This window comes from Corvus kubaryi, unplaced genomic scaffold (genome assembly GCF_017639235.1).
Source record: "Corvus kubaryi isolate FWS band 111438036 unplaced genomic scaffold, C.kubaryi_AGA036_p1.0 37398, whole genome shotgun sequence".
Taxonomy (NCBI): Eukaryota; Metazoa; Chordata; class Aves; order Passeriformes; family Corvidae; genus Corvus; species Corvus kubaryi.
Genome location: NW_024581137.1, coordinates 39,862,903 through 39,880,739, shown reverse-complemented (window position 1 = coordinate 39,880,739; position 17,837 = coordinate 39,862,903). Strand labels below are relative to the sequence as shown.

At 37.0% G+C, this 17,837-nt stretch overlaps 1 protein-coding gene across 2 annotated transcripts in view; it reads right to left on the bottom strand.

Moving 5' to 3' along the window:
• The window catches only part of PLXDC2 (plexin domain containing 2), a 261,691-nt gene that overhangs the window by 25,405 nt on the left and 218,449 nt on the right, over window positions 1–17,837 (bottom strand). The window contains exons 10-12 of one of the 2 annotated variants that reach the window (XM_042043341.1): window positions 9,660–9,720; window positions 6,677–6,830; window positions 5,253–5,291 (exon numbers count right to left, since the gene is read on the bottom strand). In XM_042043341.1, the coding sequence (XP_041899275.1) occupies window positions 5,253–5,291; window positions 6,677–6,830; window positions 9,660–9,720 (254 nt within the window). The remainder of the gene's footprint in view (window positions 1–5,252; window positions 5,292–6,676; window positions 6,831–9,659; window positions 9,721–17,837) is intronic. The other variant, XM_042043342.1, reaches the window with a different exon arrangement.

The window sequence follows — 17,837 nt, the reverse complement described above, 5'->3', positions numbered from 1 at the left end:
GAGAGCAGGCAGAAGAAACAAAACCAAGCGAATTTGAAATGTATTAAGATATGACACAAAATTGCGGATGGATTACAGCACAGCTGCAAAAGATTTTCTCGTATAATTAAAAGGTCAAAGCAGTATGACCAGAACAAAAAATTTAAATTTACAATATCTCGTTTCAAAAGTTCTAGACAAAGGTAAGATGCAGAATTTCTATGGAATCCTTTTGTTCTACCTAACCAGATATTGACTGCTGTCACCCAAGGACACATCAAACTATAGGCAATCATTGATCAAATATATCTTTGGTTTTCCATTATAAAGGGTTCCCTTTCATTAGAGTTTTAAAGGATTTAGTGTGAGAGAGTAAAGACCCTGTATTTGTGACTTGGAATAATCTACTCTTTATTAAAGGCTGACAAACCACAGAGAATCAAAGCATGTGCCTGCGGCTGCAGAGGTTTTATCTGAGTCTAATCTAGGGGACACTGGGAAATTCAATGCGTAATTGAAGATTCATCAAAAAGAACTTCTCAGATTAAAAGCTACGTTAACTGTGTGAATGAGGAATCCTAGAGTGTTGCTTCGCTTTTGTGTTGTTTGAAGTAACTTTCATTTTTTTTAAATTTCAAGAATAAAAGGAACAGCTCAAGGAAAATGAATAATCACCTCAGGTGTTGGCTTGTCCTCCTAAAATGCAGCAGATTTCTCCGTGGAAATGAACTTTCTATATATAACTGATGCCTCAAACCCTACACCTCACCTACCAAGTAGGCCACAGCCATCCATCTCTAGCTCTAGGATTCAACACTTTTAAAGAGATTTTCTTTTCAGATCTTGGGCACAGAATAAACAAGTGAAAAAATAATCCTGTTGCAATTCCTAAACTGAAAGAAACTTGGACGTGTTTTCTAAACCCCACTTTTGGAATTGTTTTTTATACAACAGCATACTGTTTTGAGCTGTGTATGAGATGCTCATGATGGAGAGCTGCCTGGTCCTGGGTCAGCCACCTGCCATAGAGCGTTGGCTCACAGGGCAGGGTGTGGGCACAGTTCAGCCAGGAATACGCCTCCTGCAGAGGCAGACATGGAACAGGAGAATGAAGTGCTGACTATTGACCTCTAAGGGCACTGAAGCACTTTTCACAATAAAATAAAAAGCAATTTGATTTGAAGAGAGAAAGGAAGTTTCAGGGACATTTTCATAGACAAAATGCCTAAAAGCACCACCCTGAGTTTACAGATCACCTTATTCCAAGGGATCACTTATGTGTCAAAGCAATGTCAAACAACACCACTGCCAACAAATGGACAATTAAATGCCCAATACAGCATGTGACCAGCCTTGCTGTGGTTAGTGACAGCAAAATGACAGAGGGGAGACTGGCAAGGAAGAGGATGACAACTGCCCCCTGTGCAGTGAACAGATCTCCAGTTTGAGGGAAGGAGAAAATAATGGCTGAATATGACTGAAAAACAAATGAGAGCAAAACAGACCAACAAGCTAAGTGGCAGCTGCACTCTGTTTTTTCAAAACTTGAATAATTCTCTGTGAGGGTCCTGAGAAACTGCTATATCTCAGCTGTTATGGACTGCTGTATGTGGGACCTCTGCCTGTGATGTTGGGGTCTCCATGTAAGCTCTAGGTCCAAACCTAAGCTATGTTGTAGATAAATCTATATTCAGTCCCATCTCTGATGTTGCATCCTGGACCAACACCGAAGGAGCTTGTCTCCAGTCCTGTCCATGGACCATGCCTCCTTGGATGGGCCTTGGAGCTGTTTATCCTTTTGCTGCTGCAGAATCCCTGTGTAGACCTGGTTCATCATCTCACCTTCTCTTGGACCACTGATGGGAGATGCTTCCTCTGGTCCTTCCTGAGCTGTTGGCAGCTATGCCACTTTGCCACCTTGCTGTTCCCTTCCTGCCTTGCCAGCCTGTCTTCCTGCCTTGACCCTGGGTCTGCCTCATTGCTGCAGACTCAGCTGAAGGTCACCAGATCAGGGCTGACCCCAGTTTCTTCCTCTGAGCTGCCCTGTTCTTTGCCTGTGCCCATCCCCTATTCCTCATCCAGGAGGGGGAGAAGAAGATGGAATGCATGGATTCTTCGGTGAAGAAGAACCTGCACACCTGCAGTCCAATCAAGCTACAAGTTCATGAAATGCTGGTATGGACATGGTTTCACCTGACAAATATGTTTCAAGAGATACGTCTGCTATAACAGAATGGTCAAGTATTAGGAAAAAAGGACTCAAAGACAGAGATTTTAATATGGCTGAAACAGATAGTATTGTAATGCCGGTTACGTATACCAGACAAAATCAAAATCCTCCTGTATGGCAACCTATGGACCATCAAGTTATCAAAGATTTAATGGATGCAGTAAAGAATCATGGACTGGGAAGTCCATATCAAACAACTTTTGAGAGGCACATTTAACAATTATGATTTGGTACCTTTTGACTGTAGAAGTATTGCCTCAACAATTTTTACAGATGCACAACTCCTGCTATGGGATGCAAGATGGAGAAGAGCACTTTGTGAACTGAGAGAAAAATACGCAGGAGGACCACATGCAGCTCTCACATTAGAGCAATTGGCTGGTGATGAACCTCATGCTAGATCTGAAGATCAGGCAGTGGTTTTGCCTCGAGATGTACGTATAGATATCAAAGAAGCAGCGCAAACAGCAATCTTACAAATTCCACCAACTGGAACCCTAGAAGGCATTTACACAGAAGTAAAGCAAGGTATTGCTGAAACTTTTACCTCATTCGTCAATCGTCTAAAGCAAGCCTTGGACAGACAAGCCAGTGATGAAGTGGCAAAACCACATCTGCTACAAGGTCTTGCTTTTGCAAATGCTAATGCAGAGTGCAAATGTATAATCAGTGCTATACCTGGTCATGCAACCATAGCTGAAATGATAGAAGCAAGCAGTAAGGTGGGCACACCTCAGCATGTTGCAGCAGTCCAAGCAAATGCTTTTGGACAAGAACTTGGAAAACTTCTTAAAGAGCAAGTAGCAGCACTTCATTCAGATCTACAATGAAGTAACTTCAGAAGTAATGGCAGCAGAACCCTCAAGAAGGCCATGCTTCAGGTGTAGAAAATTTGGATACATCTGAAGATTTTACCCTGAGTCTGCAAAGGATACAAGAGTACCGAATCACTGCGCAAGGTAAGGCGCTTAGAACCTGCTTCAACAATCTGCAGGATCTACAGTAGCTCTTAGGAACAATAAATTCAAACAGGATAGAGTTGGAGAACACCAATGATGGACTTGCTTCAGTTTTTGACTTGCTAAGAGGAGACTCTGACATCATGTCTCCCAGGACTCTTACTCCTGAGGCTCAAAAGGCTCTTGACAGAATGGCAAATGCCAAATACTCATTTTTTGGAAAATATAAAAATATCCATCTGCCAGTGGATACATTTTCCAATGCGGTTTTTGCTTCCCTGCACACAGGAGAAATAGTGAAACATGCATGTCAGCATTTTCTGCAAGCATTTGCATCATTAAAAGATAAAAACAAACAATAGTCTAGCTTATATAGCAAAAGAGCTACATAAATTCTTAATGAGTTAGGGTGCATGTCACTCCTTCGGTATTCCTCATTCTCCTACAGGGTAAGCAATTATTGAAAGAACACACCAAGCTTTAAAATCCCCTTTTGGTTAAACAAAAAAAGGGGGCAGAGGCTATGCCTCAAATGCGCTTGAATAAAGTGCTGTACGTTTTAAATTTTTTAAAAACAGTTTTTTTGCAGAATCGAATTTGCTTATAATTAGACATTTTCCAACACCATATAGGCAAAGGCAAACCCTTTGGTTTAGATCAGAAATCCAGAGACAGGGAAAATTGAAAGTCCATTTCAACTAATAACCTAGGGCAAACGGTATGCTTGTGTCTTAACAGGTGCACGACTTAAGTGGATTCCAGCAAAAAACGTGAAACCTTTTCAAGTCCAGAAACAAGCAGGAATCGACTCTGGGAACACGGAGGCGAGCACGCAGATGTGAATCAGTGTCAACACTACTGTCGATGCCACAGACATCAGTTGTCTTTCTGTGCAAGAACTGTGGACTGAGTCTTATGTAAAAAGTGGGAAAGTTAATGGTGTAAATTTTGCATGTAAGAGTGTGGTAGAAGCTGTGTTACAGATCAGAGATTCCTATGTGGGATAAAGCTGTTGAGAATGAAGCTCAATCAGGTATTACACTTGTGCATTATCATCTCACTGATTGCCTTAAGCAATGCAGCTTTCCCAGTAAAACAACCAAAAGAAAATGTCTGGGAGACTCTGGCCAATGTATCAGGCTTAGATACCATCTGTCTAACTTGCTCATGCTGCCACACTTGGCTACCTGTTCCCTTGACCCATGAGAGAAACTTGGTGCTCCCTGCTTGGAAAGGCAATCAGAGCTAATAATATTCCCCTTTATATCAGTGGAAATATGATTTATTTAAATTTGCTCAGCTAATCATCTTCTGCTTTCATAGACCATTCTGAAGCCTTCAGAAATGAACACACATCTTCCTTTCCACCTCAGCAAGCTCTACTTTGGCAATGAACACAGGCGCAGGTGATGTTTAACAACTCAGTCCTATTCTAATAGGGGAATTCTCATCCACTTCAAAGGGAGAAGGAGCAAACTTCAGGTCTCAGTCCTTGCACTCACAAAGAAGATGACAAAAGCAGTCCCCTGCAGAGCCTCATTTAACAGGGGCTTTTATTGGTATGACAAGGTGATCTTACTAACTTGCACAGGGAATGTGCATGGAGAAATGTAGGATCTCTGTTAGCACAGACATAGATATAAAATGGGTATGCTTATTAACAAAATGTCATGTAATAATTCACTACCATGAATGACTTTATAGCACAGTATTATTATTTACAACTAGCACCATATACTCTCTTAATACAGTTAAATAAAACTGCATTATTATAGTCAATAACTGTATTAATACTGCATTACTAGTCAATAACTGTATTAGTACAATTAAAATTTACTTAATATGTCCATAATTGAACCTGCTCTTGTATTATAGAATTATAAGAAGAGTTGTAAATGTTTAGTTTCCTAAGCAGTTCCTAAACTTATTTGCCCTACTTATCTTCCACAGAGATGTGGGATGCTGGAGTCCCTTGACAGTCTAGTAAAAACTGTTTCTACAATCTGATTTTGATTAACGACATTCAGTGGGGAATAATTTGACAAAATACTGACACTATTTACAGACCAAAAAATATCTCTTACCTCCATTATCTTTTAGGTGCAGTGCTATCTTGGTGTCATCTACAAAGGAAATTCACAGTTAGCTGAAGGAAAATGCATTTTTCTAGGTCATGAATCATTTTAGTGATCAGTTTCTAATGTCAGGGAAATTCCACAACAAGAAAATTATTTGGTGCTCAACTCAATGAGAACTAGATTGTGGTGTTTCACACTGAGCACTACATTTTTTTACCACTAAAAAAAAGCATTTATGAGAGTGTTAAAGCATCCAGGAGGATTAAAAAAACTTGCAAATAAGGGTATTAGAGTCTCTCTCATAATGTTCATTAAAAACTCATATCTGTTACATGTTCATACATAGCTTCAGCATCCTATCATATTAAGGACTATATGAACTGACATATGAAAATAAAGTAAGACAATGACTTAGTTGCTTTTTGAAGCATCTTGAAAAGGTCTACTAATACTAAGACCTATTTACTTCCGTATCCCTCTTTTTGTTGTGAATTTCAATGAACAGAATGCCAGATAATATTCCTTTTAATGCAGTCCAAATGCTGCACTGACAGTTTCTAAACTTTTATTGCTTTAAACAAAACCAGCCTTTCTTATCAGTAGATTCCCACCTTGAAACACCTTCAGCTCAGATTTTCCTGTCACAGGCCACTTGGAAAATCTGCCTGTACCTAGTACTTTTTCTTGTGTTAACATACAGTTTCAACAAACAGACACACACATGCACACACACATATATTATAGATGTTACTTGATTAATCTGAGTTAGCTTTCTTGCCCAGATCAATTTCCTCCAAAAGCAGAAAAGCAGGATATTCCAAGCTCAAAAAGGCAAGATTTAAGCAGCCAGTAGTACAAGGATGAGGACTGACCCACCTTTACTTACCCAGTTAATTTGGTTCAGAAGCCTAGAGAAACTATTTCACAATGAGCACTACATGAAAAGAACAGTGTCAACTGACTGAAAAAAATTAAACAGGCATATTTCAAAGAGGTTTTTAGTTTGGGTTATCTGTAATTTTCACCTGACTAAATAGAATCCATATAAGAATTAAAAATTCATTAAGTGTGTGTTGGGAATTTCTTCTGGATTTAGCAGGGACCTTTACTGCTACTGTTTCAGAAGGTTTTGGACTATGGCCTGAATGTAAAGGAACATGAAATCTCAAGTTTTCTAGAAGTCTGCCTGACTTGTCCTTGCTTCTCCAGCAGCATCCTCTCCTCCAGCCCTCATCCCCCTTGTACCTTACTGGTGCAAGAGTGAGCAGTTTAAAAGCAGTAGCAGAGAGAGCCTTGACTGCAATGCCCAACTCCTTCTTCTGCCCCAGAGGGAAAAGGTCATCATCAACATATACTTAAAGGAAATAAATTTCTTTCTAAGTTGTAAATCACTTTTTTTCAAGTGTAAATATGCAATGTGTACATGTCACCTTCTGTGGGCAGGCTAGTTGGCAGGTGGGAAGTAGTGGATCCTCTGGTGGTTGTTAAAACTCTGAACCTCGTGGTGGTTGGCAGAAGGGTGGTGGTGGAGTACAGAGGTGTTTCAGTTGTGTCTATATTCTTCTCACAAATCTTATCTTTTGACTGTCGGGAAACAACAGAAACAAGGAAAAGAAAATTAATTCTCAGTGGAAACTGTCAAGAGTGAAGAATTTAATCATGGACAAGCTGCTGTGATAAAAGGAGTGAAAATAAACACTCTAGATCAAGAAATTTCAAGAGTTTTTTCTTTTAATTTTCCTTTTTTTTTTCCTTTTCCCCTTTAAAGTACTCTATGCAGCATTCATCAAGATTTCTTTTTCCATTTATCTGCAAAATTTACAACTCTTAATTGTTAATGACAAAGTTTCAAAGTCAGCCCAGACTGTCAAACTTCTTATTTCCCTTGATCAGAGTTTAACATCTAAGTTCATAATTTAGATTTTCACTCTTCTATTATGAAAGCTCACTGCCATCAATCGAGGTGCCATAAAATATGTTAAAAACGGTATGTGGGAATTAAATAGTAGCTCTTCATAGTGAACAATGTGTAGTTAAGTGGAGCATTTAATTAGGCTTTACATGCAATTATTACGGAGGAGCACATATATATGCGTAAAATGTGTGCATGTATTCAACCTATAGAATATTTATTTACTATAATAAAGCAATCCATTCACTATATACCTATTAATTCTACATAATATTAAAATGTCATATATCATTTGTCTACAGCAATAATTATATAAAACATAATTATTATAAAATGTAAAAAACAACAATAAAAATATTATAATAGCACACTATAAATAACAATCATCATCATACAATTATTTAACATTTATTTGCTTGGGCAAATATTTTGATACAAGTATAGACTCCACTTGCTTCTTTTTTCCTCCCAAGTTCTGGACATTTTTAAAATTCTGCAGATGCAATGAATAGTTTCTTCTATGGTTCACACAGTTTTGCAGGAAAATACATCCAATTATCTTGCAGCAAATATGGGAACTACATCTGACTCCTGCTGTCTCCATTGATTTTAACGAGAAGTGGAGTACTGCAAATATTTATTTCATTTTATTGAGATCTGGCAGTCAAAACCCAGTGGGCATTGTCTTTCTTTTAATATGCACAGATATTTTATTGTTTTTTGTTTTACCAGAAACAATTTATTAAACAAAGGTCCCAGTACCTGCAGGATAATTATTCTTTAAATTTCTTTGTATTTTTCTTGAAAAGTACTGTTAATTTCACTGATGCAATGCAATCAAAATTTAGCTCAAAGTTTATATTTAAAATAAACCTTACTATGAAAATCCTCATTATTCATCCTCTTGAGTGAAGGCATCTAAAACTAACCATTGTGTGCTAATTATTAATCCCTCACTGAAGTCTAGCAGTCAGCTCAGGCATAATTCTGAAGATGCCAAGTAAGATGTTGCTTCTACTCCAGAGAGCCCAAAACCCAGACAGTGAACTGCCACCAAGTAGCCTGAAACTGTGCAAATTAAACTATTAATTTCTCAGATACACTTATCATATCAATAATCTCCTCTCAGATCATGTGCTAAACCTTGGAGCACCAGCTGGACTGGAAGAAGAAAGGAGAAGCAGAATGGGAAGTTACTGTCCTGCAGAGAGGTTTTTGGATAGCTTCATTTACAAGCACAACTGGGTCCTAGCTAATTATAATCTGGATTAAAGCAATACAAGGGTTGTGCACTATAACAATATATGCTCCCAGTATATTTCATCTTATGTTCTTTAAGAGATTGCTCCCCACAGACAATAAATCTCTTAGAAATTTTGCTTTTAAATCAGCTGATGACAAACTGCAAAGCTGAAGCTTCAAGGCCATGTAACAAGGCAGTACGTCAGTTGCAGTTATTTTGCAATTACAATTATAAGAAAAAAAATTTCTTCAATTAATCTGGATTTTTATAATTACTTCTCTTTGCTTCTACTGAAAATAAAACAGAATGCGCTTTTCTAACTAGACACTTGGGGCTATATTTTGCCCTGGGTTTCACCTAACATTTCAGAAGGTCTATGTTGCTGAAATTCATGAGGAAATTCAGCCTGTTCAGCAAAAATGGAAAAATAACCCTTTTTTTATGGCCACCAGAAGATTAAAAGTGCCATAAATTAATTTGTTCCTATTACCACAATCCCAACATGGAAAAAACCCCAAACCCCAAATCAAAAACACTTGTAAAGGGGCTTTTAAACTGGAAAAGAATCATCATAATTATATTTATAAATTTTTCTGGAAAATGAACTTCTCTGGTCTAAGAGTACCCTAAATAATTTTCAGAGGAGGCTCATGGTCCCTATTTAACAGCCTACAACTACTACAGTCAGGTAACTTTCTCATCCTCTCACTGCATCTCCATGAAAAGAAATCAAAATTCCATGTAGATTGGTCATGTGAGGGCTTTAAATTTTTTTTTAATTATTATTTTTATTTTATCTCTTTGAATTAATCTGTGTACTTTCTTCTTTATTAAATGATTTGGCCAGATTTCACAATCAAAATGGAATGCCTGTTTTTCACTTGAGAATACTCTGGCAAAGGGTTTTCAGAAGAACATCACAGTTTCTTCCCCTTTTCTGGCAAAAGTCAGAGATATAAAAGAAAATCAGTGCAGGGGCACTGTTTTGGAGGAGGCTTTCTGTTTTTTGGGGTTTTTTTTAGTTAAAGTAGTTTCTCAAATATAAAATTTTAATTTTTGTCCGTTTTATTCCCACAAATGGGGAGTGAAATTGCTCAGATTATTCTTATTTGTTGTGCCTCATAGAATTTCCCCTGAATGATAAATATAGTATGTCTTTGGCCTTGAAACTATGCTTTATAATCTGAAAAATTTAATAAAAACATCATAACTATATAAATTGCCTCTGATGGGCTGAGGATGTATACTACTCACATACCTCTTCAGGGCAGCCACTGTCTACCCAATCTTGCCGGTGACGATCAAATCCACTGGAGCATCTTTAAATGATGAAATAGATAGGAGTTGTCCAGACGGAAATAGGAGGAAAAAAAAGAATAAAGGAAGGGAGAGGAACAGAACAGAGTGACAGAAAGAATAAGTAAATGATGTGATTTAAAATCCATACGATTTATATGGTATCACTTTTATTCAAGATGCTGTTGCTTACAGTATGAGTCACTGCTTTAATCCACTTCAGTGAAAGGTGTTTCTATGAATGAGACTTTATTTTAGATTTAAAATTTATTTAAAATTTTTAAATAGGAACATCTCCCTTCCACTGGATAATTATTCTTAAGATGTCACTGACCCATAGCATTTTTAAGTTTGATGTCAATCACACTGATTTAATTTAGCTTAATTATTATTGTCCAGACTTCTTAGCCAGGAAAATTTAATCCCACAAACGATGCAGTGAACCAGTCACTGGGTTTATCACGCAAAGTGATCTGAGACATCAAGATACACATATAGCCATTTGATCAATGTTCAAAGCTCTTCTGAACACTCTCCATGACAAATAGAGAACTCTGTAAAGCTGCTTCTACCTCCTCTCTAGATGTGGAAACCTTAAATTTTCTTATCATGTTTCTTATCAAATTAGGTGACTTTAATAATCTCTTTGCAATATCCTTTGTCTTTTGCTATACGTAACAAAGAAATTTTTAAGAAACTTGTAACACTTTAGTATAATGATTCCCCTGGAAATCCCCATCTCTCAAGAGTGTTATCAGTGATTATAGAGTAAGTTTGTGTTTCTTAGACAACAGGTAGCATCACAATCAGAAAGCATTATTAAAATGGCAAGCAAATAACTAAACCATGATGTTCGTCTTTGAAAGAGATTCTTCCCAGCCATGGTGTTTTTCATTTTGGAGGGTTTGTTTCTGGGTTTCTGCACTCGTTTCCTGCAGTATTTTGTTATGAGCCAGGGTGTTGTCATTTGGCACCCATGGTCGTAACTCACTTGAATGTATAAAAACAACTTCCTTGCTGTCTTTTAATAAGACTAGGCAAGCAAATAAGGCCACTGTTATTGTTAGCTGTATTTAAGGGTCATTTTTTGGTTTACAAAGAATTGAAAGATGACAGGACATGTCAAGTAATACCTACTTCAACCAAGGTAACAGGTTCATTTTGAAGAATGGAACACTGGAATTATTTTTATAGTGGGAGAGGATGTTACAAGAAGATGTAAACAATGGTAACAACACACTTGGGGTAAGAAACATCTCCATATAATTATTCTGAGTAGAATCTACAAAGTTTTTGAGAAAAGATTTTGAGAAAAATGTTCATTCTCTTCTTATACCTGCATTGATCCCATTTTGCCATTTGCAATATTACTGACAGAAATAGGCCAACACTAAAAGGTGTAATTTTTCACATACTCTATAGCAACTAGCTTCTCCAAAAAGCTATGGCAGTTAAGAAGAGAAATGTCCAAACCAGAGGAGTATTTCAGAGAAATACAGGTATCTCCTTCCCAATGCATGAGGCCTCTAACACAGGAAGGACACCAACCTGCTGGAGCGAGTCCAGAGGAGGGCTGCAAAGATGATCACAGGGCTGGAGCACCTCTCTTATGAAGACAAGCTGAGAGAGTTGGGGTTGTTCAGCCTGGAGAACAGAAGGCTCCAGGAAAGCCCTATACAGACTTTCCACACTTAAAGGTAGCTTATAAGAAAAATGGAGAGAGACCTTTTAGCAAAGCCTGTAGTGACAGGACACAGGGAAATGGTTTTAAATTGAAAGAGAATAGATTAATATTGGCTATGAGGAAGAAGTTTTTTACAGTGATGCTGGTAAGTGACTAGAATAGACTGTCAAGAGAAGTTGTGAATGTTCCATCATTGGAAGTGTTCAAGGTCTGGTTGGATAAGGCTTTGTGCAACCTTGCATCTACTGGAAGATGTTCCTGCCCCTGTCAGTGGGGCTGCACTGAGTAATCTTTAAAGGTTCCTTCCAACCCAAATCATTCTGTGAATACAGACCCCTGGAAAAGTGTTTTCTTCTTGAAGTGTGAGTGAATCAGTGCTGTTCTGGGAGCTCAGTGCTTCTTCTCTTCTCTGTGGTGTTCTGTCTCCATGAATGTTTGAAAGAATAAGGAAAAACCTAACTAAGCAGAAAGAAATGATGACATGGCATTCCAGGTATGAATAGAACTTTTTTTTCAGTCTCCACTACTTTCCTCTAAAATGTGAAGAGCTTCATTAGCAACTTCTGTGCTCATCTCAAAGGAGGACTGGACTGATTTTCAGATATACCGAATACTCATAAATACATTACATTTTATTCATACTGCTGTGGCTAAAATCTAATGGGTTTGAGGATATGCAGTACACCAGGAAACCCAGCCAAATATTTACACATGAAATCAAGCTATTCCATAAATTCCTCCACTTGAGGCAGTTACTGCAGTTACATATCTATGCTAATTCAAACCCAATGTACTTAGAGCTAGTAGGGATTAACAAACCTAGATTTTATCTTATATCTAAATGGTGTCAAATTTAAGGCTCCAAAGATTAAATGAATGAAAATGTATCCCAGGTGCACTCATTTACAGTTCTTAAGTCTTTTCTTACAAACTAATGAATTACAAGGGTGAGTAACATTTCTAGGGTTAATTTTTTTTCACTAGGAATTAGCCAACCACCAAAAATTGAATGCAACACGGACTTGGAATGGCTCTTTCAAACATGTGAGGCAGTCTTGAGAAGATTCTGACTTAAAAAACATACATTAAACCCTGGGCACTGTTTATGTAATGTTTTCCACTGATGCATAGTAAGTCCAAACAATGTTATCAGAAAGCACCTTTATCAGGAATGAGATAATCTCCTGGCAAACCTATTTGTGAACTTCCTTTGAGGAATATATCACTTGATGTCAGCCATAGCAGCTACTATTGCTGCCTTGATGAGTTAGAATTCTGGATACTGTCATTTCAGTGCAGCACCCGCTTTACTGACTGCATTTTAAAGACCCTCATTTAGTAGTGTGGTGATAATTCCCTGTTGCCTTTAAAACATTGGAGCAGATTTGATTTGCTGTGCTGTTTATGCCATCTGTCAACATGGATATTTCATAACAACTTCATTTTCAAGTGATGACCGAACTCAGCCCCTAGGAAAGCGATAATAAATATGTTCTAGGAAATGAAAATTGGGATATTCATGAAATGCAAGGAATTTCAGGATTTATGTGGAACTCTGGAATACTGGTTCAGGGAGGAAAGGGAGAATTAATGTCTCTGCATGTATAGCAATGAAGATTTGGCATAACTAATGCAGCTGAGTAACAGGAAAGCTGTCAGAATCCTTTCAATGAACTGTATATAGCCAGAAAGGAGCTGGAGATGCCATCCTATCTAGCAAATGCCATTTACCTGTATTTGGCAGAGAATACTTAAACAACAAGAAATGCCCATTCAGTGCATGACATGAAATGCTTCACTCCTTTTCTTGAAGAGAGTTCAATGAGGATTGATGATAATGATGATGATGATAATGATAATAGTAATAATAATAATAATAATATAACCTGTGTACAGAAAATTCATCAACGTTTGACCTGTAAAACCTAGAAACATAATGGAAAATTATTGGGAAGGAAAGGGGCAAAGTCTGTATGGAAAAATCTTTTCACCAGGTTGAGATGGAGTAGGACAATCAAGAGCATTGAAATGCACAGCACATCCTTTAAACCAATAACTTCCTAGTCATTTTGGCTCTATAAAAGCATGTAAAGAATGGATTTTTTGGAAATGAAAGGCATTCCAGAAATTTGAAATGATTTTGTAAATACCATGTAATGATTTAGCTCAGTTAAAAGGTTTATTAACTCAGCTAAATAAAAGGTTAATCTGGAAAATTAAATAGAAAATTGAACAGGCAGAACTCTTTTCTGACTTCAACCATTAAGGAAGGACCATCACATTATGAAAAGATTAAGACAGTTGCTAGGAAGTTTGAATCACTAAAAGAAGAATTAGAACATTTTAAAGTAGAATTTCTTTCCAAGGTGAGATAGGAAGTAAAAAAATAAATATAAAAATATATATAATATTTAAAAAAAAAAAGGAATTTTGTATCTGTCCAACTGAAAAATACTTCTAATCGTAGTGATTTTTGGAGGCAAAAATGTTTATCTTTGTGCTTGGTCTGGTTTTGCCTCCCTTTATCACAGAACAGGCTCCAATTTGGTTCCTTCATCCTTCAAATATCACTTGTCCCACTGTACTTTCTGGAGAAAGACTGAATTTTCCTTCCTTTGTTATTTTCCACTTTCAAATGCAGAACTTTATCACAGCTCGAAATGCTTATGAAGTTCATGTGAAGTGTCACTGTGAGTGACGCTGGCATGCATTTGTAAGGTATTTGAAGGGTATTTGTGCTTATCACCTAGCTCAATACACCTAACCATATATCTGAATTCAAGCATAAATGTATTCTTTGCATTTATCCTTTACTTAAACATTGCTTAATTAAACTGTACTTCAGGATAGGATGACAATTTGATTAGTCAGAAGAGGATTTGTTCCCACCTTGCTCTTGTAAAGTAAAAATAGCTGACTTAGCTGAATACAAGGATTTTAAACTAAAACCAGCCTATACTATTTTAATATTTATGAAAAATTTGAATGTTATGAAGGCATAGTTAATAGTTGATGCAACACTGAATTCCACCATTGTCTTAACATTGTGTGCTGCTCAAAATTTAAACCATTCAGGTAATGATAAGGATGATCAGAGTGGCACGAAGTTCAGTAGTCAATCTTCAGCCTGACAGTGGTTCCACAATTTTATGGGATGGAAAGTTTGGAAAAATATAGCTACATGTTCTGTAAAATACTCCCGAAACATCAAGTAAACATAGAAGTAAAAGATGTTAAAACCCAAGCTGTTATTTTATACAGAAGAAGACTGAACATGCATAAGCCTCAATATTTGTAACTCTGACACAACATTTGAATAGGCAGTAGGAAATAAAGACTTCCATAGGAAATTCTTTCTGTTGAAAGAGGCTAAGAATAAAAGTGGGATAAAAGACATAAATTTTATTTCCAATTCCACTAGAAAGAAAAAGAACAAATTCTGTTTAAAGTGAGACTTGGCAGAGTTCTGATTAAAGAAGAATAGGAGGATATTTTCTATAAACATCAGTTACAACAATAAAGGAAACATGCTGAAAAGCAGATAAAGAATAAAAAATATGCTTTTGTTAAAGGCTCTGCTTTGAATAGTTAGAAGGAAAAAGACAGTGTAAGAGGAGGACCATAGGTTAAATTTAGGAGATTATGGTATCAGAATTTCCAACCGAATCAGCAGAAATTTATATCAAATGTGTTCTCTGGGCAGGAGCCACACTGAGATCAGTCCGTGATACTAGATTATGGTCTCCGCTGTTTTGACTTTGTGAATTTGTACCTGCACAAAGTGGGTATAAATAGCTAATAGCAACAGAAGTTAGCAGAGAATTCTGATCTGTTGGCATTGCTACATGCTTTGCACACATGTAATTTCTCAGGGTTTGAGGCAAAGAGATCTGAAGTACTACTGGATGTTCTTTACATTCTGGTTATTGATCTTAACTAGCCCAATTTAGCCCTTCTTTCTAACATGATTGTCTGAACTATTTTCTATCTTTGAATATTCAGCTGACACTGACAGTCTCAGAAGTACAATTAGTGTTGCATACCCACTGATTTTGTCTCATTTTTAAAATAAAAGTATGATGGTTGCCTTTGGAGAAAATATTTCTTTTTCCACTTTAGAGATAAGGAAACGGAACATAGGAGACATGAAATGATCAGCTGAGATAACACAGAATTTGTAACAGAACCTATAATTAAGCCCAGATTTTCTGTAAACCAGATGAGCATGCACTATTTCACAGCTTCTGTGTTTTCAATAGTACTCACAGACATAAGAATGGTAGAACGGGAATTAAATTGAAAAACGTCGAGTCTCGGGTGGTGTGTACGAAGGCACAGATCTCATTCACACATTGCCCATGCTCCCTTCTTTATATTTAGCTACTTTAACTGGGATTTTACTGCCTTAAAAAAACTCACACTGATAATATTAACAACTACTAGAGTATTTGTGCCAGGAAAAAAATGACCTGGTGCCTAGAGATGGTGTGAAATGGGGCTGTTCACGTTTCTGTTATCACTCATGAACCCCCAGTAATCCTACTGTGTACACCATGGCTGATTCAGTACTAGTGGGCATCAGCATCTGAGCTGCTGGAAAGAGAACTGCAGCAATGGTTTGGTTAGCCTGGGTTACTGCTCCTGCTATATCTCATTCACAACTCTAAAGAGAGTAAGAACTCAAAGGAAGAAGGAGCTATGGCAGGCAAAGGAGGCAGAGAGTGCTAAACTCTACATAATCTGATGTTTACATGCTTATAAAGGTATGTGAATTAGGGCTAAGAAAAACAGCTTCTGTTAAAACTCAATGAACTCTTCAGATAAAGAGCAAAAAATGGAAGGACATGAAACATCCTGTAACTGGTTATGTTCGAAGCAACTTCAAGTTCAGAAAGTTGTTTCCCAAATCAGTATCTTAATGTGTCTCATTTTTTATTCTAAAAGTGAGTCCAATTCTGATGTCAACATTGAGCAGGAACAGTCACCAAAACAGACTAACAAAGAATTACAGAACAGTCGGGGCTCCTCAGTTTCTTAATTGTACATATTGATATTTGTTGTGATATCCAGCAATTTTATTAATGCTTCATGACAATCCACATATTGGAAGAGTTAATAGACCTGAATAGAGGGGGAACTAAAGATGACATTTAAGGAAGAATATTGATAAAATTTCATTTATTTCCCCCAAGTTGGGAATATCTTCTACAAGGACATGTGAGAGAGTCCCCACCGTTCACATGACTGCAAAGATTGAGAAATATACATGCTATAAAAAATCTGAGGACTATGTTGGGAAATGAAGCAGTCTGCTTTAGTAGGTTCTCCTAATCTCAGATAATCCAAAATTTATGAAGAGACATATGAATTTCAGATTTGTTTAAATAAAAAGTTTTGGCGATGCTACATAGGAATATGTGTATAGTAATACATAAAATTTAAAAAATGCTAAAAAAAGAGACTTTTCATTCATGGCACTTCCTTACAGAATAATATCTAGGAGGCTATGAGGCAAATATGATCTCAATGATGATCAGTTTATATTGACGAGTACAACCATAAGAGGTTAGCACTTCTGGAAAGCAATTAAGACAATTGTGATCATTCTGTCTATACTAGGACAATAAACATGCCCAGAAATGTTCTTTGGCACTGAAGACTGCTGGCACACAATGGCCTGTGCCTGAACAAGCAAACTCTCTCAGCCTTGAAAAGAAGGAGGTTGCACATAAATAGCCAGCTTCCAACAGTCCAATTCCTGCACCATGCCTGGGAACTGTTCTGGACAGTGCTCCTGGGCATGGACTGACATCACACCAGGAAACATCACAACTGTTTTAATGGCACATCCAATTGTTTTACAATGCCCAGGAAGCTTCCCAGGCTGTTTATAATTTGCAATACTATGAGAAAAGATATTTTGTATGAGAGGATGAACTATGCTTGTACAAGTGACAAGGGCTGCCATTCTGCATTATATTTCAATGAAACCTGAAAAAGAAAATTTGATAAAGTGCAAAAACTTTCCATTAAAAAATCTTGTTTGATTCCATTAAAAATCACTTGATGTATCTTATTTATTTATTTATCCTTGTTTTATTTATTTCCCTTGTTAGGAGAACAAAGGAAATTGAGAGTGATCATAAAAAAATTGGTGAAAGATAGATTTCTCCATAGCAATGAAGTGGGTTGGATGCTTATATGAAAGGAAAAAAATCTAATACTTCCAAAAAAGGAGATTAACATTCATCCTAAAAATTATCCTAGAGTCAGGTGTGATAATCTGGGCTGCCTGTCTCCACAGATGTGTCCTAAATTTTGATGCTCCTGAAATGTTTTAGTCTCTGTTGTTTCACTTTTTTTTTTTTTTTTTTAATCTAGGCCACCAATTTAGGCTGCAATGGGTAGGTGTGTAGTGGTTTGGTCCAAAATACTCATTACTGTTTATCTGCTGTG